This window comes from Camelina sativa, chromosome 19, assembly GCF_030686135.1.
Source record: "Camelina sativa cultivar CO46 ecotype springtype chromosome 19, ASM3068613v1".
Taxonomy (NCBI): domain Eukaryota; kingdom Viridiplantae; phylum Streptophyta; class Magnoliopsida; order Brassicales; family Brassicaceae; genus Camelina; species Camelina sativa.
This window is the reverse complement of record NC_141898.1, coordinates 16864336-16889664: the sequence shown is the minus strand read 5'-3', so window position 1 is coordinate 16889664 and position 25329 is coordinate 16864336. Positions and strand designations below refer to the sequence as shown.

Below are 25329 nucleotides of genomic sequence, written 5' to 3'. Positions count from 1 at the left end.
TACATGTAACAAATGATTGGGTAAGTTTGTCTCTTTGACAAATGATTGTGTTATTTTATGTGTGTGTATTAATTGGTTTAGTTTATAGCATTTTATTGATTGAGAAATTGAATTTGTGTAAAGTTTTTCAAGGGTGCTCAAACGCTCTGTTTCCTCCTTGAATGTCTCACCTTAGTAGGTTTTCATAATGAGGCTAGTTTATAGTATGCCAAAGCAACCTCATTGTAGGTTGAATTTGAGTAAAGTTCGAAGACAATAGTGTAATCCTCTAGCTTTTTGTTATGTAGTATCATATATGTTCAGAGCATTTGATTTGTTTGATTTGAACTGCTCTTAACAATGACCTTGAATACAAAATTCAGAAATTCAGGAAAGCTTTCATGAATTCATGATGACCTTCATAAAAAGCGTCTTTCTTTGTTGCTTCTCTTTGATATTTATGCACGTTTGATCTAATGCACGAGTTATGTGTTGCCACTGAGTTTTCCCTAGTAATTTTCTCATTGTGGTTTGTAGAATCTAAAGAACTGATTTACGATGCTTGCACCTATATGTTGAAATAAAGAATCATGATGGAACACCTCATTTCACAGGTGAACTCGTTAAGATTCTTGAAGATGACAAGTATCTTTTGGAAGAACAAGTTCAAGCAATCGCAAAGCAATGTATCTACATACAACACAAGATGCAAGTTTTCTTTGGACATCTTTAAGGAGTGTGTTGACATTACATAGGACTATCTTTCTTTATTTGTTGTTAGACATGTATGATGGTTGTGAAACATTTTTATATTATTTTGTTACTTGTATAATGTTTCTTCACTATAAGAGTGTCACATGTTTCTATTAGACAAGCTAATAGTTGTTGAGGTAATTATGATTGAGTTTGCTACAAGTTCTCTTTAATTTCAAGAAATTCAAGAAGGATTTACGAAATTCAGGAAGGATTCCATGATTTTAAAGAAAGATTTCTTGAACTTCAGGATGACCTTCCTAATACGTTTGAATTTCATAATGAACCTAAAGATGACCTTCACAAAAAGTCTGGATATTAGTAAACACCATTATATGCACAAAAAGATATCATTACCCCCTCACTAATGGAGTAATCTTGCACATATTGAGGTAGAACACCAAAAAGAGATTTAGAAACACATTTTTTTAATATTTAGGAAGGATACGGTAATATTTATGAAGCAAAACTTAAATTTTGTGATAGCCTTCATAAAATATTTTTGGAAGACACAAAATCAAATTATTACTCTTGTATATCTTATATATATATATATATATAGATATTTGCACAAAATAAAATCAAATATACCTCACTAAATGGAGTAATATGTGCTACACTCATTTCTTTAGATTTAGGAAGGATTTCATAATGTTTAGGAAAACTTCATTGATATTTAGGAAGATTTTCCTAAATATTCAGAAATCCCATTAATGGTGATGACCGAACTAGATGATCATACTCCGCCTCTTCAGCACTACTAGTCAACTCAATAACAGACGAAGTATAAGCCGAAGACATCGAAATGATGAAATTTTTACTCTTTACTAACTACTTTGTTCCCAATGACATTATATCAAACACTTGATATGCAACTACTTTGGTATCCAAATAAGATAAAATATAACTCAAATACACATTTCAGCTTCAAGATTACCCATGTTTTTCTACTTCATTCACAGTTAAGATCCCAATACCCAACAATTTAAGCCACCACTCATAATCAAATTTCATTCATTACTCCACAATTCTCAACAGTTTTTCATTCAATAACCAACAATTCCAATACCCAACATTTCATTCACTAGAAGACAAAAGCCCAAAGATCTGAGCGGAGGATAAGCTTCAAGTTCTCGTTCACTTCCTTCATCCAACACGACATCTCCGCTTCTACTTTCTCTTTTACATTCAAAAGCTCTGGTGGTGGTCTCAAAAGTAAGAACAAAATTCTGTGATTCTTATTAATTAGTATCGATGAGTGGTGGTGGCAATCTCGTCAACGATGTTTGTCGTTGCTTTTTTCATCGCTGTCCTTCTTTTTATTCTTCTTCCAATAACCATCACAATCTTCGACGATAGTAACAACGATGGAGCTACGAATAAAAATGTAAATCCAATTGGTGATGAAAACTTAAAATTTGAGATCAAAATTGATACATAGAGAAAAAGAAAAATAAGAAGAAGAAGAAGAAGAAGAAGAAGCTTTGCCACCACAAGTTTTGCTTTCACCGGAAGATCCACCTTCATCGGGAAGCTCCGCCTTCACCAGAAGTTTCGTCGGAACAGAAGCTATCAAGATCGTAAAATTTAATAAATCAATAAATTAATGCAAATTTTATTATTTATTTTGTTTTTGAGATAATAATTCACTAATGCTACTTTTGGAATATTTGAGGATGTGTGCTAACTTTGGAAGAAAAACTTAAATTAGTGCTAGTTTAGGGTATTTCTCTTAAATTTATTAGAGAGATTTTGTTTATTTATAAAAATTTTGTTTTAGAAAACTATGAACTGAGACAATTTGATCTACATAATATATCAATGTTTTGGATGTTACAACATTTGTAGTTTTGGATTAGCTAGAAAATTTCGTATTTAGAAAATAATACTTTTGATAATAAATAACAAAAATTATAGATGAATTCACTTATATAAACAATATACATAAGTTTTAATATTCGAGGTAGCTTTAAAATTATCAAAATGAAAATGATTCATATTTATAAGTTAAAATTTATATAAATTTTTAGTTATTTTTATGACAAATTTATAGACAAGAATAACAATTCAATAGTTTTAAATCGATAATAACTGTGATAAAATAAAAACTAGAAGCGAGTTTTTTTTTTTTTTTTTGACCTCTAGAAACGAGTTTTTAAAAAATTAAATAAAAACAAACACTAAAACATCATCTTGTATATATATGTGTGTAAATTTACAACAATAATGAGAGCAAATTCTAAAAAATCTTATTACATTATGTACTATTTTGTTAATTTTTACACCAAAACTATTTAAAATTATTTTATATTGTCTACTAATTTATCGTATATTAGTTTATAAAGATTCTACTTTATACACATTTTGTGGGGTTTATATGGCTTTTAGTACGTTGAAAATTGAAACATGTATGAGTGAATAAATAAATAGTACACAACCCAACTTGTCTCGGACAGAAGCTCTGCTTGAAAGAAAGAGACTTCGAGTATAGACATCATATTGTTTGGCCTAGCAAATATTATATGCAAGAGGATATAAACTATCATCATCATTCACTATCACAAATATTTAAATACTACTAAGCCCTAAACCCCCAAAAATAAAGAAAAACATGTTAGCTACTTCTGAGTGAAAGGCTCCCAACAAAAGACTGAAGTGCATAAAAAAAAAACTATATGGCTAAAAACGCCTAAAAGCTGCTTTTTTTTTTAGGATGTAGACATCATCCAAAAGCAGAGAGAGAAGCTTTTTTCTTTTAGTTGTGGAGGTAATTGCAGGATGCTCCTTTCCTACAATGTCCATTTTCACGGAAGAACTTGCACACTCTTTGCCCCTTGAAGTTGTTGTTCTGCCCACCACTTCCACTTGACTGCCTGTTCCAACCATACCCAGAATCTCCATTCTGGTTCTGTTGGTTTCCCCAGTAACCGGCTTGGTTCCCTCCTGACCCACCGCTTGGGATCGCCATCTGATGTTGTGTTCCCCAATTTTGATTGTTGTTCCCAGACTGCATCCCTTGACCTGGTTGAATCCATCCCGCGCCCGTGGTACTCACTGGTGCTTGAACTTGAGCTTGTGATTGAGCTTGAGCTTGAGGGACAGCTGTAACACCCCACCCTGGGTTTGGATAAGCTTGTGGTTGTCCTTGGACAGGCCCGCCCCAGCCAGAATTAGGGATTCCCTGACCAGTCGAGGGAACAGAAGATCCAGCCCAGTTTACATTCCCTCCAGCTTGAGCAGGACCAACCCATCCCATGTTTGGATTTACGGTCCCTTGACCCCAGCTGCTGTTCTGGTTTGCTGGAGCCTGAAGTTGTCCTGAGTTTTGGTTGTTCACCATGTTCATACCCCAGTGAGTTTGAGCTTGTGGATTCGGCTGGCTTGGAGCTGCAACCTTCCAAGAATCAGATGGAGGAAAGCCTGGTTGACTCTGTGACGGGAGAACACTAGGATTTGTGGTGCCATAAGACGTAGAGCTATTCTGAGAAGAGAGAGCATCACTTCCTCTATGATCTGTCTGCATGCTCCCCCAGCTTTGCTTTCCACCTGCTGGTGTTGGAGATGGAAGAGTCGCAGGGTGAATAACAGAAGCGTTCATCGAGTCTGATGCTGGAATAGGGTACGTTTGAGGTTGTAGAGAAACAGCAGAATTTACAACCACAGGGATATCTATCCTAGAAGCTTGACTCTGTCCAGATTGTGCTACCGTATAATTCATCAACTGATTAGGTGACTGCGGAGAATGCTTGGTTGGAGACCATCTGCTCTCAAAATTTCGCCTTTTTGCTGTTGGAGTAGTGATTTGATTTGGAGTAGGGGATGGAAGACTACCACCTTGACTCCAAGTATCTTGGGAATTCCTAGGTATCTCAATGGTTGGAGCAGTCCTAGCAGTAGAACCTAAATTGGAATCAGATTGGCTTGATTGACCAGAATAAGCTGCTACCTGAGTTTTCGTATAGCTACTATTCACCACCTGGGTTTGCTTCTGAAATAGTCCAGCTAATGCATCAGTCAGGAAAATAGAGTCCAACGGTGACTCTTTCGCTTTCCAGATTTCCAACTTAGCAGGGAAGTACCCAGTGTTGTTCCATTTACGGAGCTGCCCCATCGAAAAAGGTCCTTGAACTTTACCAGAAGGGTCCTTGTAATGCCATATTTTCTCTGACTCATTTGACTTGGGAACAGGCTGCTGAACAACAGCAGGGGGTGCCGTTGGAATTTCAGGCGCTATCCTAGGAGATAATTCCGGTGGCGCAACAGCACGAGAACTTCTAGGAGTAGTTTCAGGAATTGTAACAGGTCTTGGCTTCTCAGAGCCTAAAGATGGTTGCACTTCTCTTTCTCTAGCTGATGGCCACATATTTTCACTAACCATGTCGTCAGAAGTACCAAGATAATCCCCTCTACCATTAGAACCCCTACCCGAATAACTTCTGCTTAATTCACGATTTGCACTTGTTTTTGAGTATTTACTTGTGCCAGTCCATGATTCATTGGAACTAAATCCTCCCTTTCGTGGAGATATTGGATCCCTTCCTCTTCTGTTAAAGCTACTGCTTCGCGGCCTCAGTTGTTTCTCTAGATGCATTAAAACAACCAAACATCAAAAACATTAGAAGATATACCAAACAAAAGATTAAACAAACTTCACATTTTAGTTTAATTGCAAATAAAAACTTGAATCATAAAATATACCTTTTTCCATTTCTTCTTTTTCATCTTCATCTTCTGATTCACAATCTGGATCCATTTTGGGATCAGCATGTATTTCTGGAATTTCTTCTAGCCTCCGCTGCCGTTCCTCTGGAGATTTTAACAGTTGCAGTTTCTCCACGCACTCTCGTAGCGTAACCATAGTTAAGAAATAACGGAAGTGAATAAAACAAATGAAATTATATGCTTTCCACCACTACAAATAGATCTAATGTTCTTTCCCTGAAGTACAAAAACATGCACAGAGAGGAGCATTTCAAAAGTATGGACAATCATTATTTTTGACAAGAACTTGTAAATCTCAACAGATAAGGATATTCTTTTCTGCGGCCCATGTCACTAGCACGATCACGCAAATGGCTGAAACGTAGGATCTCTGCTTCCAGCAACTGCATTCACCAAGTAAAAACTTTCAATACTGAAGCAGTCATACATATATTTTTATCTTTTAGCTATATTATTCAAATACTATCATGATTTTGCATTATTAAGAAACCTGAAAACCCAAAATCTCAGAGAGACGAAAGAACTAGAATGATGCACATTCCCTAGAACGATTATGCAGTTATTTTCCATCTCCCAATCCAGTAAGCTCAATCACCAAACATATAGTATATGAACAAAAGGAGAATTAGAGACAGGAAATACTGTCAGCAGGAAAAAAGCAACTTACGTTTTTGACTCTCACTTCCTGCAGTGCAATGGCCTTCTCTTGTATACCACCCTAAGAAAATTGACATTAGAATACCAAAAATGCAAAAGCACACTGGTCCACAGATATTAGGCATAATCAAACGCAAGACTTCAAGTAATATGAAGCATACCACTGTCAGCCTGTTGATTAATCCACACTTTATGCTCTGCTTTAGACGCTTACATTCATCCTGAATTTATTAAATGGAAGTTATAGGTCAAACATATAGCATCTTGAACAATCAGGAGAAGATCAATCAGAAAATAGTGACAACAGCAACCAAGCCTCTATGGCCTGTCAACATATGCACGTGCAATAGAAAATACTATATAAGGACCAAAATTAAGAGTGTGTTCTCTCAATTCCACTGACAAGAAAAGGACATCGGATATACGTCACCTCAGTAAAATCTTGATTTGATATAATGTCAATGGATACCACTTCAGTTTTGTCCAAGTTCAGTATCTCAAGAACAAAGTCTGTTGTTTTTTTCCCAACTTTATAGGGTTCAGGAGATTTGCTTGTGCCTGTGTTTTAAACCAAAAGAGATCTTAGTCAACCATTGTATTAACCATAGAAATAATCTGTCAAATAAAAAATAAACATACCAACAACTTGAACCAGTCGATATATATCTTGCTTTTGATTTCCAGATATCCTTAACCTAACAAATGCACTAGCAACTTTTTCTTCAAAGGCTGCAGAATCTTCAAGTAGATCTTCCACCAAGCTCCGCCTTAAGTATATCAAATTAATGTTGTGCAAATCAACAGCAGCAAAATCATCAAGATTAGATTGACGTCCTTTCCTGACACTTTTTTTGCGTGTTTTACGTTTCTTATCCTTCCCACTTTTCATTGGATGGTCAGAGTTTTCATCAACATCCACATGATTGGGCTCTTCTGTATCAGCAATGTCACTTTGAATATCATCCGACTGATTTTGCTCTTTTTTAAGCAAATGAGAATCAAGGAGATTTAACATCTCAAAGTGCCCAACATGTGATTTTCCGAACAAATTTTGAAGCCTGGAGTCACAGATAACCTGGCTCTTACGACGGGGATCACGAAGATTGTATCTTTTTATATAGGCCAGCAGGAGATTCTGTACGTCTGACTCAGGTACGAAAGATCTGTCACCACGTCTCATATGCACGACCACATCCAAAAGTTCCTTGGAAGCCCACTCCGTAGTTTCACCAGAAAAATTCTTATTGGCTGGTGAACCAGACTTTGATCGACTCCTGGTCTTCCTCTTTTTTGGAGAACTATCTGAATCTGATCCTCCATCTGTAACATAGTCAGTCTCGCTGGCTGTTCCCTGTTTGCTAGCATTGGACTCCTGTCCCTTTCGTGGGCTCTTAGCCTGATCAAGCTCCTCTGGACTTAAAGATAGCTGGGTTTTCAAATCAATCCAGTAATCCTTAAAGAGATATTCCCAGCTGGTCTTGTCATCAAAATCCAACTGCGCCTGTAAGAAACAAAACGACATAAGGGAGAGATCAGAAAAGAAGACCGTCATTTAACAAGTGAAAACTAAGGCAGAAGTGAAAATCAACTATCCAGCGTGGGATACTGACCAAAGTCATAATTAGTTAGTGACATTATAAAGTGAAAACAAAGAAATGTAAGCTTATCATGCGTCAGCCAGGTTGAAAGCTCATAAACATGTGCATCATGCTATAGAGCAATCGTAACGGAGAAAAGAGAAACAATAGAAGGCTGATCATCAGACTTTTTATGCTTAGTACACAACATGTTTTATGAGAGAAACAGATAAAATGAGATCATGAGGTACTGCAACATGATCAGTTTATCAGCTCATTATCACAAGAAAAGAAGAAAACTTCGGTAAGCAAAAAGCTACAAGAGTATGTCAGGCATACCGGCTCCTTTTCTTGCTCTTTTCTTTCTATCAACTTGACTGTCTCCATGCATGTCTCACACAAACCCTTATTACCTCTGATGCAAAAGAAGACAGCATCCTTGGCGCAGCCCTTGCATAATGAAAACATGCATGTACAACACAAGTAGGTTGCAGCTTTTTCACATTTGCTACACAGGTGCCATCCTATTCACAAAAATGAAAAATCATGTAAGGTTCTACTAGAAAGACATGGGAATGATGAAAGCTCACAGAATACATACATACACAGAGAGAGGTAACCAGAGAAAAGTATGACCATACACAGACAGAAACTGAAAATACAGCATAATTGAAGCAGAGTGCCAATTAATTCTAGTTTGAAGAAACTTGGGGGACCTAAAACTGTGTACTATCTTGAAAGTTAGAAACATGTCTTCTAAAGTAGGAGGGACAGTAGTATTATACTAAGAGGCTCTACGGTGTTTTTGGGCTCCTGCATCTTATTAGTTTGTGTAATTTATTACCATATGTACCAAAAATAATTATGATTCGCTAAATGCAAGAATCATCTACAAATCGGTGCAGCACAAAAATAGCTTAGAGAGAACCATTAAATGGTGCCTAGAAGATAGCTAAGAATCAATGTTTCTCATCATATCACAATCTTATATTACCAAGTTTAAATGGTGTATATTTATAGTATGAAAAAATTGGATGGTGTCACCACGCCAAACCAATAGTCAAGGACAGAAAACTACCAAAGTATATAAAAGCATCAATACCAGTGAATTTACAATTCAGAGTTTATAATACTAAAAAAATGACACAGCAGATCCCACTGCTGCTACTTGTATTTACGTTGAACAACGGAGAATCAACTAAAAGCTACCGTTGACAAGTTCTTGTGGAAACTTAAAGAGTCATGACTGTACACAAAAAAAGGGTTAGCATAGCCTTGATAGTAATCAGACTTATCCAATTTACAACTGTCATTGCCAGTGTAGCATTGGACAGTGGTACAAGACTAAAGTAAGAACCAATAAGGAACAACACGAAATAAGATGGCGTGCAAAGCAATAGAAAAAGCTTTGACAGAACTTTCAACTAAAGGTTCAAAAAACATATGCAATGTTAAAAGACACTATAAATATCTATGGTAAAAAGTATTCACCACTACATACACTACTGAAATAAAATATGTGCTTAGCAGATGATGTATCATGTTGTTCCAAACTAGATGTAATTCAAGCAGACACTTAATGAGAGCATAGCAGAAAAAACTTACCACAGTTCCATTTACCCTTTGACTGGAAGAAAGCCTCATCTCGATCTACACAGGATGGGTGGTAAGCTTTTGGGCATCCCCTGCAAGCCAACAATATCATACATTCAAAACAACAAAATTTATCATCTGTTAAGGGGAAGGGACCAACTTTAAATTACAAGTTCATGTAATTGCCAGAAATTACAAGTTCACCTGCGGTCACAAAGGACAAGATCACCCCCATCAAAGCACATGAAACAAACATCTTCTTCTTTCTTCTTTCCCGTCCCTTTTACTGTCTTTGTATTTCTCCCCCGCTTCCTCTTTCCTCCAGCACTCTTAGTTTCTTCATCAACATCCTCAGGATCTTCATCACCTGAGGCAGCCGTAACACTTTCCTCCTGTGTCTCTGTAATATCTTCATGATTTTTCTTCCCCTCTTCAATATCAGCTAGTGAGGAGTCTCCATGTGTTACCACATCCTCCGCCACATCAGTCATCACATCATCTTTCCCCTGACCCCTATCTTCAATCCTTGTCTCTGTTTCTTCTGACACTTCAGCAATATTTGTTCCGTCTACTTTACCCATAGCAGTCTCCTCCTGTGTCTCTGTCATCTCTGTAAGTCCCATATCTTCATGATCTTCCCTTCCCTGCTCAATATCAGCTACTGAGGAGTCTCCATGGGTTTCCATATCCTCTGCCAAATCAGTCATGTCGTCATCTTTCTCCTTATCCGCATCTCCAATCATTGGCTCTGCTTCTTCTGACACTTCAGAAATCTTCGTTTCATCTACTTTAGCCACTTCGTGAGATAGTTCTTGGTTTTCTTCTCGAGATTCGTCCAAATCAACTGTCTGACCTGCTTTTCCCTCACCACCTAACCCATCGCCTTCTTTCTCTATCCCATCACCATACTTAACATCTGTTTCTACTTCTTCTGCAGCCTCTGGTACATGTATGTCCAGTGACTTACCAGCTTCTGAATCGTTCTCAGCGTCTTCTTTGACATCATCCTTTATACTTTGAGTAACAACAGCTGATGATATATCCACTGGAACCGCAGTTTTTTCAGACACCACCGTAGCCACATCATCCACCTCTTGTGGCTTAGTTTCAATCTCCGATACAGCAGCACCATCAAGCTTTTCTTCCTCCTCTGATTTCTTCAATACCTGTATGTCCATTGCATCTTCTATGCCATCCACACCTTCTTTTGCATCTCCCTCTGTCAGACCCTTAGCTCCTTCCTCTATTTGTAACACCTCTTTAGCTGGCTCTTCCTCTACAAATTCACTTCCTGAGTTTCCTACTGAATCATCTAACACTGTATCTTGAGAGGGAATTTCCGTAAATCCAGCGACGCAAGCTACCTCTTTATCATCAGGAATTTCTATGTCATTAACCAAGGAGGCAGCTTGCGCTGCAGTTTCCTCCTCCATCAAATCTACCTTTTCCTTTTCGGACTCTGTATTCTCCCCTAACTCACTCTCTATCGCCTGACTACTCTCCTCACCAGCAACGCCTCCACAAACTACCTGTTCACCTTCCTCTCTCTTTACCTCAGCATTCAGAGAATCAACTCCGTTTACCTCATAACCTGAAAGGTCATGTGATGGATGTTCTTCTTCCATGGAAACTTCTTTGTTTTCCTCAGGTCTATCTCCTGACAAATTAGCTTTTGAATCACTGCCTTCAACCGAAAAATCCCCTTTTCTGACGATTGAAGCCGTACCTTCCTCTTCTCCTCCTTCCCCAACCACCGAAGAAGGTTCCACCGCCGTAGCTTCACCACCAACCGAATCCCTCTCCTGAACATCAAAAGCTGCATCTTCTCCTCCTCCTCTACCTACCACTGGAGACAGCTCCGAGGAAACAACGACATCAACAGGAGCTCCCCCTTCAACCACATCACCGATCTCAGGTACGGAATTCAAACCCGCACCTTCTCCATTCTCATCCGCCGAGACCGGCTCCGGAGGCACGAGCTCCGACGCAGCGGCGGACGAATTCACATCCCTAACTCCTTCACCACCAACAGACGAACCACCACCGCACGTTTCCTCGAGATTAGGTTCGTTGGAAACATGAGCACATTCAGAATCATCATCCTTAAACGACTCAAGAGAAGCTCTCGGCGAGTCAGAATCCATGAGGCGAGAAAAAGGGATCAGCTTCTTCGCAGGATACAACACTCGTCCATAAAAATTAAAAATTTGGGAAATTGGGAACAAAAACGAGAAAACCCTAAGAAAGATCTGAAAGCTTTTGAAGCTTTTAGGGTTTTGAGGATGATTTTGTTTTCGGTGATAAAATGGATAAAAACTGTTTTTTTTTTTTTTTTTTTTTTTTAAATAAAAGACTGAAAGAGGTAGGAGAGAGGACAAGAACATTCTCAGCTGCAGCTATATTATAAGCAATATATATATATAAATGTTTAAACTCTTTTATACGTAAGTGTTCCATGTAGGTTAGTTGGTTTGGCTTAGACGTGTGTACCAATGAGTCTCGTGTTCGATTCGAGTAGGCAATTTTTTTTTGTTCCTAGCAACATCACGTTATCAATTTTGTTTCCATATTTCTTATTTTTTTTTGGGTCAAATGCATCTCTAAAGGTTAATTTTCATTGTAAACATGATTTTTTGAAAAGCATTATTAAACGAGAGTTTATTAGAAATGCTTTTTTTTTTTTTAAATTTATATATAATAGCAAACTCATTTTTAGGGTCAACTTTAATCTAATGTATGAAATTGTTTCTATTATCTCATCTAACAGTTTAGAATTATTAATGATCTCAATAGTTGTAAGTTTTTTTTTCCAATATTCGTGTTTCTTCGTCTTACCGCCATCTTTTATAAATTACACCTATTAAGTTTGACACATTTTCGTTTCACACCTCTATGTTTTTATCCCTCTTTGTTTTTATATATATATTCAGATTTTTATGGACTTTAAAAAGATTTTGTTCTTTGAGTTATTAATGATCTCACCCTTTGTTAACGATCTCAAAAGTTGCAAAGCTTTGGTCCAACAATTGTGTTTCTTCGTCACACCCCCAACTTTCCATGTTGGCACCCGTTAGTTTTCACACTTTTTTGTTTTATACCTCTTTATTTATATAAAGTTGCAATGTTTGATCATATAAATTGTGTTTCCTCGTCATACCCCTAACTTTCAATATTTGCACTTGTTAGTTTTCACACATTTTTGTTTTCACACTCTTTGTTTTTATATATATACAAATTTTTATAGACTTTGAAAAGAGTTTTTGTTCTTTGAGTATTATTAATGATCTCACCCTTTGTTAATGATCTCAAAAGTTGCAAACTTTAGATCCAACAATTATGTTTATTCGTCACACCCTCAGCTTTTCATGTTGGCACCCGTTAGTTTTCACACTTATTTGTTTTACACCTCTTTGTTTATATAAAGTTGCAATGTTTTGAGACAACAATTGTGTTTCTTCGTCGTACCTCTATCTTTCAATATTTGCACATGTTAGTTTTCACACCTTTTTGTTTCACACCTCTTTGTTTTCTCACCTTTTTGTTTATATATATATATATATATAGATTCTTATGAACTTTCAAAAAAGTTTTTGTTCTTTGGATATTATATTATTAATGATACCACCCTTTGTTAATGATCTCAAAAGTTGCAAAGTTTCGATCCAACAATTGTGTTTCTTCGTCGCATCCTCAGCTTTCAATGTGAGCACGAGTTAGTTTTCACAACTTTTTGTTTTACACTTCTTTGTTTATATAAAGTTGCAATGTTTTGATCCAACAGTTGTGTTTCTTCGTCGTACCCATAGCTTTCAATGTTTGCACTTGTTAGTTTTCACACATTTTTTTTCACACCTTATTGTTTCAGACCTCTTTGTTTTCACACCTTTTTTTTTATATATATATACAGATTTTTATGGACTTTGAAAAGAGTTTTTGTTCTTTGAGTATTCTTTCACACCTCCAAGTTTTTAAAATTGTGAGTATTTTTTTTTAATTTATTAATCAACATGATTCACTCATCTTCGTTAAAATTTGGATTGTTTTATTTATTGATTCCTTCATCTAAATTTTGTTTGGTGTCGTTTTCCATTTAGACATACATCGATCATCCCTTCCAAGTATTAATCTAAGTAATTGATTGTGATTTCTAATTTTTCATAGATTTATATATTTATATATTGCAGCAAACTCACTTTTAGAGATCAATTTAAAAATAACGGATGAGATTGTTTTTATTATCTCCTCTAACTGTTTAGATTTGTTAATAATCTTAAAGGTTACAATATTTTGATCCAACAATTGTGTTTTTCCGTCGTGCTCTCAGCTTTCAATATTCACATTTGTTAGTTTTCGCATATTTTTGTTTCACAGCTTTTTGTTTATATATATATATATATATATTTATGGACCTTGAAAAAAGTTTTTGTTCTTTGAGTATTGTTTAACACCTCCAAATTTAAAAATTCTGAATATTATTTTCTTTCAATTTATTAATCAACATTGATTCATTCATCTTTGTTAAAAAACTTGGATTGTGTTTATTTATTGATTCATTCATCTAACTTTTGTTTGGTGTCGTTTTCCATCTAACCCTTATTGATTATCTCTTCCAAGTATTAATTTAAGTAATTAATTAAGATTTTTCATAGATCTATCTTTTTAGTCAATTTGGTTGGTTGCAATTGCAGCTATGAACTTTTTCTCCCTGATTCTTTTATTATTTTTTTATAAATTTTGATAGAATAATGATTTAATTGTTTTATGTGAATATCTTTCAAAGTTGATTATCTGAGTATGATTCAGTAAACCTAGATTTATATATCTTTAACATTATTATCTTATTGTCGCTGAATCAATTTTTCATTTTTATATATACAATTAATATTTTATTTAACTAATTTGGTTGATTCATCGTAGTCATTATTTATGACTTTTATATTATGCAGTTAAAGAATTACCATAAAGTTTTCACTCGAAATGTAGAAAATAACAATGTTAGTCATTTCAAGTTTTCACTTTCCCGTGCGGTAACGCACGGGCCGGCATCCTAGTAACAACAAAAGAAAAGATTAACAACAAAATAAAAGATTTAGAAATGCCTTTTACAAAACTTTATATTAATATTTTTTAGCATCTAACTGGGTAACTCTCTCTAATTTGTAAATGGGTAAGAAAAATAGTTAATCAACAATCTAGGTGGTGTAATGAAAGTTTTATACAAATCTATGTAATAAAAGCTCCTTGTGAAAGTTCTATACAAAGCTTGTTATTTAAAAAGTTGTGGTTAAAAATATATATTAATATTTATGTATTATTTTCTGTTTCGTTATGGTAAGACTACTATTTATTGAATAGTACATGATGTTATACACTTAATTTTGCGATACTGAAAATGTACTAACTTTTTTTGTATTTTATTATTTCATATTTAGATCAAAGATTGATTATTTGTAAAAGCACATCTAAAATTTCATATTTATGATTTCTCATGTTTAATTAAGCATACATATTTGGATCAGAGAAAAATATTTTAATTCCATCTTCTCACTCTTTTCGTTTTGAATTTTGTTGACTATTTTCCTCATGTTTGGGTAACCAACCATAAAAGTTTATTTTCACCAACATGTGGTTGCAAATTCTATAAACAAATTTGAAGAAAATAGTGAAATACTTTTTATAAAGATTTTGTTTCTAAGTATATATATTTGAAGGCAATAAACTATTGTAAAATTATTTGGTTACACTGGTAGTAGAATGAAATTTGGATTTGTTTTACACATAATAAAATTCTTATGTTACTTTTTATAATGTGTATTCTTTTAAATTTTTAATATTAGTATGATGATAGGTATGCAGACATAGAAAAAAACTGAATTAGCCATGACGTAAATGTAGCAAGAAAATTACAAATTTTAGGAATTAAGCATATAATTAAGGAAAAAACGAAAAAGAGAGAGAAAGTAATATTTTTATTTACACAAAATTGCCTGCTCAATTAAAAATTATGTGATATTAATATAATAAAAATTACACTATTATATACCATAAATCTTTAGTTTGGTCAATTATTTATATTTAGAAAAAATCTGAGGGGAATAAATATTTACAGAAATATTGGATTCCTATTTTGGTCAATGTTCAAGAAATAGAAGAAAATATGTACATTCATTTTGCCTAAATTACAATCCAAATTTTAAGTCAACGAAAAGAAAAACCTTTAAAAGGTCATTATGCAAATGGGTTTTTAATATTGTGATCAAATATAAAAAATGTTATCATGAAAACTAAATAATATTAAGTAGGGTCTAAATAGTCATGGTTGGAAAATACAAAAGGATATATTTAAATAGTGTAATGCAGGTAAAACTACGACAAGCCACCTTGCTTCGTGGGCCTCATGTCCATTTCCATGGTAGTGGGCCTCATACCCACTCTTGGTTTTTGGACCCATCCATATTCAATGGCCGGTTTGCCACGTCCGAGAGGTTTTAAAGATTTGTTTACCGACCCTACAACTCACCGTTTGATATTTTCCTGTGTTTTGTCTTAACTCGTAAAAGTTCCGACAACGATTTTTGTTTTGTGTTTTGTCTTTACTTCACTATCAAATATTGTCTTCAACACCTTCCTAAAACTACTCCAGCATAAGCAGGATTAAATCTGGAGTTCTCTCAGGACCCTTGACCAAAAAGATAAGTGCATTTTGGTGACATAGGTGATCAAATCAATTCTTATAAACCTCTCCGCAAACCGGGATGTCACAATTAACCCTCACTAACAGATCGTAACTACCTCGTTACACACCAAGACCGTCACCCTCGACAGTGTGAGTCCACTCGACTCAACACTCCTCTGACAGCTCTAATACCACTTATAACGCTCTAACGCCACCTTGCTTAGTGGGCCCATGTCCACTTCCGACTCGTGGGTCCACCCATATCCAATGACCCTATTTTCCACGTCCGAAAGGCTTTAAAGACATTTTTACCGATCCTACAAATCACTTTGTGTTTGTCCTCACTCGCAAAGTTGCGACAATTACTTCCGGGAAGGTCACTCATTCTGAAACTACTCCAGCATAAGCAAGCTTAATTCTGGAGTTCTCTCAGGACATTTGACCGAAAAGATAAGTGAATTTTGGTAACATAGATGAACAAATCAATTCTTTTAAACCTCTCCGCAAACCGGAATGTCATAAATAGTAACAAAATTAAAAAAAAATTATTTCTTACATTTAAAAAAAAATTATTTCTTACATTTCTTACATTTCTTACACATATTGTGAACTTAAATTTTATTTTATAATAAGCATTAATTGTTTCTGATAAAAAGTTAAAATTTTAATGTATTGATAAATGAGAAAGTTTGTAAAGTATATATATTAATAAAGGGTAAACCATAAAATTTGTTTATTTTTTTAATATGTGTGTAAAAATTTTAAACGACACTTAATCTAAATGGGAGAGAATATAGTATCACTATTTGTACATTCTGTCACTTTTTATAACTCGTCTGGTGCCTTCTTAAATCCGTTTGAAACTATTAAATAATGTATACGTTAAATTAGGAAATTTTGTTTTTCAAAAATAGTTTGCTGGTTGTCCTAGCGAAATCGACTTTAATTCAATATAGTCATTTTATCTCAAAGGCAGCCAATATGTAAGCTGATGCGCTAAGCGAAATCGACTTCGACTTTAGTTTATTCCTTGTAAACTGTTGTATTATTGAAAAAACAATAAAACAGTTTAATTTATTTCTTTCTAAGATTATCATTGAAAACATTTATTAGTACAATATTAAGAACTTGTTTCTTTATCATTGAAAATAGCTGTTATTAACATGTATATGCTTTATGTGGAACTGACCAAAACAGTGGACAAAAAGATGTTACATTGTAGTTAACATGTATATGCTTTAGGTTACGAGTGCTAATTGTGCTATATCTTGATAGATGTGAGAGATTTTGATTATGTGACGTGTTAATAAGCGATAAGCAATGCCAGAGTTACAAGTCATCTCTCATACTCCAAAAGCATTATGTAGTCAATTGCTCAGGATCCAATAACTAGCTTGGACAAATTGATCTGACTATCCAGCAGTCCTCAGTATTATAATATGAAAACTTCCATCAAGTATTTACTGTAAATATCCTTTGATGGATCTAGAAAAGGGGGGGATACTTTCTTATATTACATACATTTGTGTCTCCCCCACACGGCCATACATGACCTACGATGTCAAACTAGATTCTTGTTCCATTCATCATCCTTCTAACCATTATTTTTGGCCTACATGCTTTTCGAAAATGTTTCAATGTCTCTACGCCTTAAACTCTACTTAGTTTACTCAAACATTGATCTTAATCTCCATAAGTACTTGACACTCTCTTTCTTGAGTATTAAATAACATTAACTTTTAGGTAGAACTTATAACGTCCATTGTTATGTCTTGATTAATGGTTTTGGTTAAAAACTTTTTGGTCAAATAAAAATTAGAAATTATGTTGCAGGGTTCTGGCAGATGCTCATATTCCTTGGACATGTAAAGAATTCACAAAATTATACAAGAAATAGTTGCACAATAACTTAAAATTTGACATGTAAGTATTATAACTCCAAAATTCTATAAATACATCCACATATATATACATAAAATTTGTTTGGTACATTTATTGGATTCTTTTTTAATTAATATTTTCAGGTGCTCGCACCTCAGATATAGATAGCCCTGGCAAAAATACCTGAACCTAAAAATCCGACCCGAACCCGATACGAAAAACCCGACTCAAATCCGTATCCGAAATGTTAAAATACCCGAATGAGTCTAGTACTTATTAAAATTGGATACCCGAATCCGATCGGGTATTATCCAATATCCGAACGGGTACCTGAACTAACCCGACATAACCCTTAAGCCAAGGCAAAATAGTCACTAGCAGTACTCGAACCCAATACCTTAAGTATTTAAGGGGTGCACTATAACCATTTTGTCACTTTAATATTTTTTGTTATTATTAAAACTTCAAGTATTTATATATTAATACATGCAGTTGTCCCCACAATCTATAACGTATTTTGAAATTTTAGATATAAAAGGTTATAATTATTTTATACAGACTTAACTACATTATTTATTTTACATTCTATATACTAAAATATTATTTCTAGATATTAAAAAATACAAAGACGAGAAAGAAAACAAATAGAACATTTTCAATAATAAAGGTGTTTTCCATAAATTTTCTTCAGTTGGAGAGATTTGAATTCGGATTTTTTTGGAATTTAGTTTGAATTCGAGTATTTTGTTAAGCTTAAGATGTAAATATTCAGAACCGAACCTAAATCTGAAATATATTTTGGGTATTAGGTAAAACCCGAACCTGATCCGAACCGATGGGTGTTTATCCGAAATCCGATCCAAATACTAGAAATACCCGAATGGGTCTAGGTCCCCTTTATCGAAATACCCAAAAATCCGAAATACCTGACCCGAACCGAACGCCTAGGCCTATTATAGATGTTGAGAAAAATGATCATAAAAGTAATAAGAAGTAATTAAAAAATTTCCAATGATTTAAATGACATTTATTAGATTGCAACTTAATGTAATTGTTATTATTTAGGAGCAAAAACATATACCATTTTTTTTAATTATTATGTTTTTTCTTTTCTTTTTTGCTAGTGAGGACAACAGAAAAACTACTACACATGCATCACATAGTGAATCTAGTATGTGTAGAAATAAGGAGAAAGATGAAATGGATGTGGGTGTCAAAGCCCTCAACACTGAATCTTCGCAAGTTGTGAACATGACCACACTTTTTCAAAGGAGCTTAAGAAAAAGGCCAGTCAAACCAACTCCAAAGATGAAAGAAATGAGAGATACAAAACGGGATACTTTCCTTACTCGTGGAAGTAGTAGCCGAAGAGGTCGTGGTGGTGGAGGTCGAGGTGGTCATGTTACGGAGTGTAGCATCCGCGAACCGAAATCCCGGTTTAGGGATTGCATCGGTCGATGCAAGGCCGGTTATGTGCGGACGAGTTTAAGTTAAACGCTGCGTTTTGGGTTTAGGGAAAACCCTTAAACTCGAATTTTATCTCATTCGGCGAGTTTGGCCGTTTTTTTGAGAGAAAAGAAAAGAGAGAAAAGGTTCTTGAGTGTTCTTGAGGATTTTGGGTGATTTGAGGCTGTTTCTGTAGAGATCTATAGCTGGGATCGTTGTAGGAGCTTCCTGGGAGCCCTGTTTTGCTTGTTCAAGGTTCAGAATCTTCTTGGCAAAGGTAAGTGCATGACCATGGCTTATCTAAGCTAGAGATTTCTCTGATCTTCTTGTTATGTGTTACTAGGCTTGTTAGAATGTTATTTGGAACGTTGGGAAGCTTTCTTGTGGCTTGGGATCGAGTTTTGTGGTTGTAGGAACGAAGATCCGGCGAGAAGCTTTGGGGAGAAACAATGCTCGACATGTGCGTCGGTCGTTGCAACTGCGAGGACGGCGCGATAAACTTAGGGTTTCCGTGCTATGTCGAGCATGCGTCGGTCGATGCAATGGAAGCATCGGTTGATGCAAGTGAACCTTGCATCGGTCGACGCAACCCCGTACTGGTGTCGGTCGATGCATGTTGGTGTCGGTCGATGCTTGGCCCTGGTTTGTTATTGTTGATTGTTGGTTGATGGTTAGAGATGTCTCTATTGCTTGTGTGTATAGCCCATTAGATGGGAGGATTGCCTTACTGAGTGTTTATAAAATACTCATGCATTGCAATTTGTGTTTGTGGTGTAGGTAAAGGCAAAGTGTGATCGTGGAATCAAGGCAATGAAGAGGAGGATGTTCTAGGGACTCAATTGGATGTTGTCTGGCATTGCTAGGTGACTAGAGTTCTATGATTATTGTTTGTTGGGTTATTTGATATTGTCTATGTTATGAGATTGGTTATTATTGGATATTTATTGGATATTAGTTTTGGTTATTTCCGCTGTTGGTTGTGATTGTTGTTAGGTGGCTAGTGGGTATGGGACCACTAGTTGTAGTTTATTTATTATTATTATTACTATTTATTATTTACTATTTATTAAAAATAAGAACGGGTCGGATCGTTTCAGTTTGGTATCAGAGCCCTTACGGTTCTAGGTTTGAGTTCACTAGGCTTTGTGTTGTAGATGTTTGGGACTGCATGTCTTGATTGATTATGTGAGTTAGTCAATTGTGTGTGGCATGGAGTCCTAGAACATCCTCTTCGAGCCTACAGTGTGATTCCACGGTGAATTTTGGTTTTTTGTGTTTTTCTATTATGTTAAGATTGCTTGTCAGCCTCTATTCTTGGAAGTGCAGTGGCTAAAGGTGCTTGAATTGTTGGTCGTGGACGGGGACGTGGTCGTGGTCATGGTCGGGCGGGTCCCGAGGCCAGCGAGTGTGTGGTCCAGAGTTCCACGGGGAGTTACGTCAGAGGATCGCAAGAGTATCAGGAGGGACCAGAGAGGGTTAGCCGGTGAGCGTGTTGGGGGTGCTGGGAACCCAGATGTGGGGTTGCAGCAGGTGGAGCCCAGGGTCGAGATGATCGCTTAGCGGATATGTTGGCGTACTGTTGGAGCGGTTACCGAGAGGGGTACCAGTGCAGGCTCCAGTTGTACCGCATGTGGCGGGGTGCAGCCAAGGGCTGCGGATGTTGAGGAGCTTCCATCTTATGTTAGGAGGATGGAGCAGTGGTAGATGATCGGTGTGAGATTTTTCGCGAGAGGTATCGATCCTAGAGAGGCGGAGATATGGACATATGTAGTTGGAGCAGATATTTCTATGTTTGGTGGGTAATCCAGTTGGATATTAGAAGTTGAGTGGGTAGGTGTAACATTGTAATGTTATACTCGTACCACGTGAAGTATCTTTGGTCAAAAGATGTTTATAGTCTTTAAGGATTGTTGCTCCTGAGGGGACGGTGGTTTTCCCTGAATACCGATAGCTTCAGGGGCTGTGGGCTCCGAGAGTGGCAGAGGGGATGATGTTCTCTTGAGGGGATGATTAGTTCCTCTGATACCGAGATCTTGAGGATTATGGTCCAAGAGTGAGACAATATAACTCGAAGACGGTGATCTGAGAGTGAGATCGGTATGGCTCGAAGGTTGCGACCTAAGGGTGGAAGAGTGGGGAGCAAGCAATGCCTAGGACGTGAGTATAAACATAATGACTGAATGTAGACCTCGAGAGAGTGCTGGTTGTTTAATCTCGGGTTTTGGAGGTGTTGTCCAGTGGGTCAGGGTTTTATGACCGGAGCGGTCATGAATGTGTGGTTGTTGCGTCAGGATTGTGCGGCCGGTGGTGCTGGAGTTCCGGGAAGGGGAGTTGCAGCAGGTATGAGCCGAGAAAGGCATGTTTGCCAGATACATAAGTTCAAGAGAAGCCTTCATGGCAGGATAAATTAATCGTTGCGACGATGTTGGATGAAGTTCATTGGAGATGGACAGGGTTGCTAGATTCAAGGTTTTGGTAAGCTTGTTGGAGGGAATAAGTCAAGTGGTTTGAGTTAGCGGCCTGCAAAGCATTTGATGCGGGGAATCAGAATATGCGAACGTGTGGTACTTGTTTGTTTTATTACGCTCGTATTGATGATTTACTTTGGAGAATTGCTAAGCGAAAAGCTATTTTTTTTTTTTTTTTGGAATAAGCTATCTTGTGGAAGTTTCCCGAAGAGACAAGTTACTAAAGGCTCTTGGACAGGCAAGAGGGGTTGATATTCGGATGGTGGTGAGTCGATGTCGGCATACTTGATCATTAGTCTAGTAGAGCTGAGGAAGTAACCAGAGGATTTGTTGAGTAGGGGATTCATTCGTCTTATCATTTCACCGTGGGGAGCGTCGATGTTGTTCGTCAAGTAGAAGGACAAAGTAGGGGGTTTATGAATTCGTGGTAATGTCTTTTGGGTCGACTAACGCGCCAACATTGTTTATTAGATTGATGAACAGTGTGTTTCAGGACTTTCTGGACGTGTCTGTCATCATTTTCATCGATGATATCCTGGTTTGCTCTAAGAGTCCTGAGGAGCATGCAGTGGATTTGAGAGCAGTTCTGGAGAAGCTGCGTGAGCAGAAGTTGTTTGCTAAGCTGAGCAAGTGTAGTTGTTGGCAGCGATAGATGGGTTTTTTGGGTCATGTTGTGTCTGCAGTAGTTTTTGGGTCATGTTGTGTCTGCAGTAGTTTTTTGGGTCATGTTGTGTCTGCAGTACTCATGACTTGGAGATGGGTGTTGTAGTTTTTGCCCTGAAGATTTGGAGATCTTATCTTTATGGTGCAAAGGTGGAGGTGTTTACAGATCATAAGAGTCTGAGATGGGTCGCGAGGTGCGATGTGTGTCAGCTAGTGAAGGCTGAGCATCAGGTTCCAGGAGGGTTACTGAAGAGTCTTCCCATTCCATAGTGGAAGTGGGATATGATTACTATGGATTTCGTGGTAGGATTACCAGTGTCTCAGACTTTTGATGCTATTTGGGTCATTGTGGACCGGTTGACTAAGTCAGCACATTTTCTAGCCATTAAGAAGACTGATGGAGCAGCGGTCATGACTAAGAAGTATGTGAAGGAGATAGTCAGGTTGCATTGGGTGCTAGGAAGCATTGTTTCTGATAGGGATTCTAAGTTCACTTCGGTGTTCTGGAGAGCGTTTCAGGCAGAGATGGGCACTAAGGTGCATATGAGTACAACTTATCATCCCCAGACAGATGGACAGTCGGAGAGGACAATCCAGACGCTGGAGGATTTGCTGAAGACGCTGGAGAATCCTACCAGGTTCAGGTGATCTGCCCAAAGGCCATCCCAATCCAACAGACACATCCTCAACATATCTTCCACTGTCTGGATCGTCCTCTCCGACTGTCCATCTGTCTAGGGATGATAAGCTGTACTCATATGCACATTAGTGCCCATCTCTGCCTGAAATGCTCTCTAGAACACCGAAGTGAACTTAGAATCCCTATCAGACACAATGCTCGCTGGCACCCCATGCAACCTGACTATCTCCTTCACATACTTCTTAGCCAAGACCGCTGCTCCATCAGTCTTCTTAATAGCCAGAAAATGTGCCGACTTATTCAACCGGTCCACAATGACCCAAATAGCATCAAACGTCCTGGACATTGGCAAACCCACCACGAAGTCCATAGTAATCATATCCCACTTCCACTCTGGAATGGGAAGACTCTTTAGTAACCCTCCTGGAACATGATGCTCAACCTTCACTAGCTGACACACATCGCACCTCGCGACCCAACTAGCTCCATCCTTCTTCATCCCGATCCAGTGATAGTACCTCTTGAGATCACGGTACATCTTAGTCGCTCCTGAATAAATCGAGAACTTGCTCGCATGAGTCTCTCTCAGATTCTCCTGCCTCAACTCCTCATCCTTGGGCACACAAATCCGACCTTGCACCAAGATAGTACCATTATCTGAGACATGATACTCTGAATCCACATCTTTTGAGGCATTCACCAGCCCCAAGTCCTTCTCCTGAGCCAACCGCACCCTGCTCAGAAGATCTGCTCTATCAACCGCCTCCAAACCCAACGGTTTCTGAGACATAACACACAAACTCAACGCACCGATCTCTCCTACCAGAGACTCCATCTCCTGCTCCTGAGCCGAAGCTACCCTCTTCCGACTCAGAGCATCTGCAACCAAGTTAGCCTTACCAGAATGATAGGCTATCATCAAATCATAATCCACCACCAACTCCATCCACCGCCTCTGCCTCAAATTCAGCTCGGGCTGAGTGAATATGTACTTCAGGCTCTTATGATCTGTAAACACCTGACACCATAAAGATAAGATCTCCAAATCTTCAGAGCAAAAACTATAGCACCCATCTCCAAGTCATGAGTAGGATAGTTTTCCTCATGCTTCTGCAACTGCCGCGAAGCATAGGCAATCACCTTCCCATGCTGCATCAACACACACCCCAAACCAACTCTAGATGCATCAGTATAAACCACATAGGGTTCTCCCTGCTCGGGCAAAGGCAACACTGGCGTAGTAGTCAACATCTCCTTAAGGCTTGCAAAGCCCTCCTCACACTCCTGTGACCACACAAAAGGAACGTACTTCCCTGTCAACTTAGTCAACGGACGTGCTCTGCTCGCAAATCCCTGCACAAAAAACCTCCTGTAGTAACCTGCCAGACCAAGGAAACTCCTGATCTCTGTGGCATTCTGCGGTCTAGGCCAATCTATGATAGCCTGAATCTTCTCCGGATCTACAGAATCTCCATCTGCAGACACAATATGACCCAGAAAACCCATCTCACGCTGCCAAAAACAGCACTTGCTCAACTTAGCAAACAACTTCTGCTCCCACAGCTTCTCCAGAACTGCCCTCAAATGCACTGCATGCTCCTCAAGACTCTTAGAATAAACCAGGATGTCGTCGATGAAAATGATGACATACACGTCGAGAAACTCCTGAAACACGCTGTTCATCAACCTCATAAACGCTGCTGGTGCGTTAGTCAACCCAAACGGCATCACCACAAACTCATAATGCCCATACCTCGTCCTGAAAGCAGCCTTCCTCACATCTGCCTCATCTATCGGAATCTGATGATAACCCGATGCCAGATCTACCTTGGAGAACTAAGTAGCACCCATCAACTGATCCAACAACTCATCGATCCTGGGAAGAGGGTACTTGTTCTTCATAGTGACCCGGTTGAGACCCCTGTAATCAATACACAGGCGGAAATTCTCATCCTTCTTCTTAACGAATAACACCGACGCTCTCCACGGTGATACACTAGGACGGATGAATCCCTTGCTCAACAAATCCTCTAATTGCTTCTTCAGCTCTGCCATTTCTGCTGGAGACATCCTGTAAGGAGCCTTGGATAACGGTGTCGTTCCTTGTTCCAGTTCAATCGTAAAAGGATCAGACCGAGATGGTGGTAATCCCTGCAATGACTGGAGCACATCCTTAAACTCCTCCACAACCTGAATACCGCTAATCGTAGACTTCCCCACTGACTCTGGCATAGATATAGTAACCAAATAAGCCTCACGGCCCTTCTCGATCAC

General features: G+C 37.6%; 1 protein-coding gene across 2 annotated transcripts; it reads right to left on the bottom strand.

Moving 5' to 3' along the window:
* Positions 1-3175: 3175 nt before the first annotated feature.
* LOC104766946 (zinc finger CCCH domain-containing protein 19) lies at positions 3176-11693 on the bottom strand. 2 transcript variants are annotated; one of them, XM_010490918.2, is made up of 10 exons: positions 9486-11693; positions 9294-9373; positions 8028-8212; positions 6751-7612; positions 6542-6669; positions 6273-6332; positions 6122-6172; positions 5767-5837; positions 5431-5582; positions 3176-5313 (listed from the first exon to the last, which is right to left on the bottom strand). In XM_010490918.2, the coding sequence occupies exons 1-10, from the start codon at positions 11663-11665 to the stop codon at positions 3488-3490; spliced, it is 5595 nt and encodes a 1864-aa protein (XP_010489220.2). In that variant the 5' UTR covers positions 11666-11693; the 3' UTR covers positions 3176-3487. The 2 variants fall into 2 exon arrangements, with proteins under 2 accessions (XP_010489220.2, XP_087359411.1); XM_087503285.1 differs by having other exon boundaries at positions 5431-5597; positions 5737-5837; positions 9486-11687.
* Positions 11694-25329: the final 13636 nt, after the last annotated feature.

What these genes read in the sequence shown, in the direction of transcription:
- LOC104766946 (XM_087503285.1), bottom strand. Translation starts at nt 11,665, where the DNA reads ATGTTCTTGTCCTCTCTCCTACCTCTTTCAGTCTTTTATTTAAAAAAA. An exon ending in TCGACTGGTTCAAGTTGTTG is followed by an intron (nt 6,670 to 6,750) that starts GTATGTTTATTT and finishes TTTAAAACACAG; the next exon opens with GCACAAGCAAATCTCCTGAA. An exon ending in CAAATCAAGATTTTACTGAG is followed by an intron (nt 6,333 to 6,541) that starts GTGACGTATATC and finishes TAATAAATTCAG; the next exon opens with GATGAATGTAAGCGTCTAAA.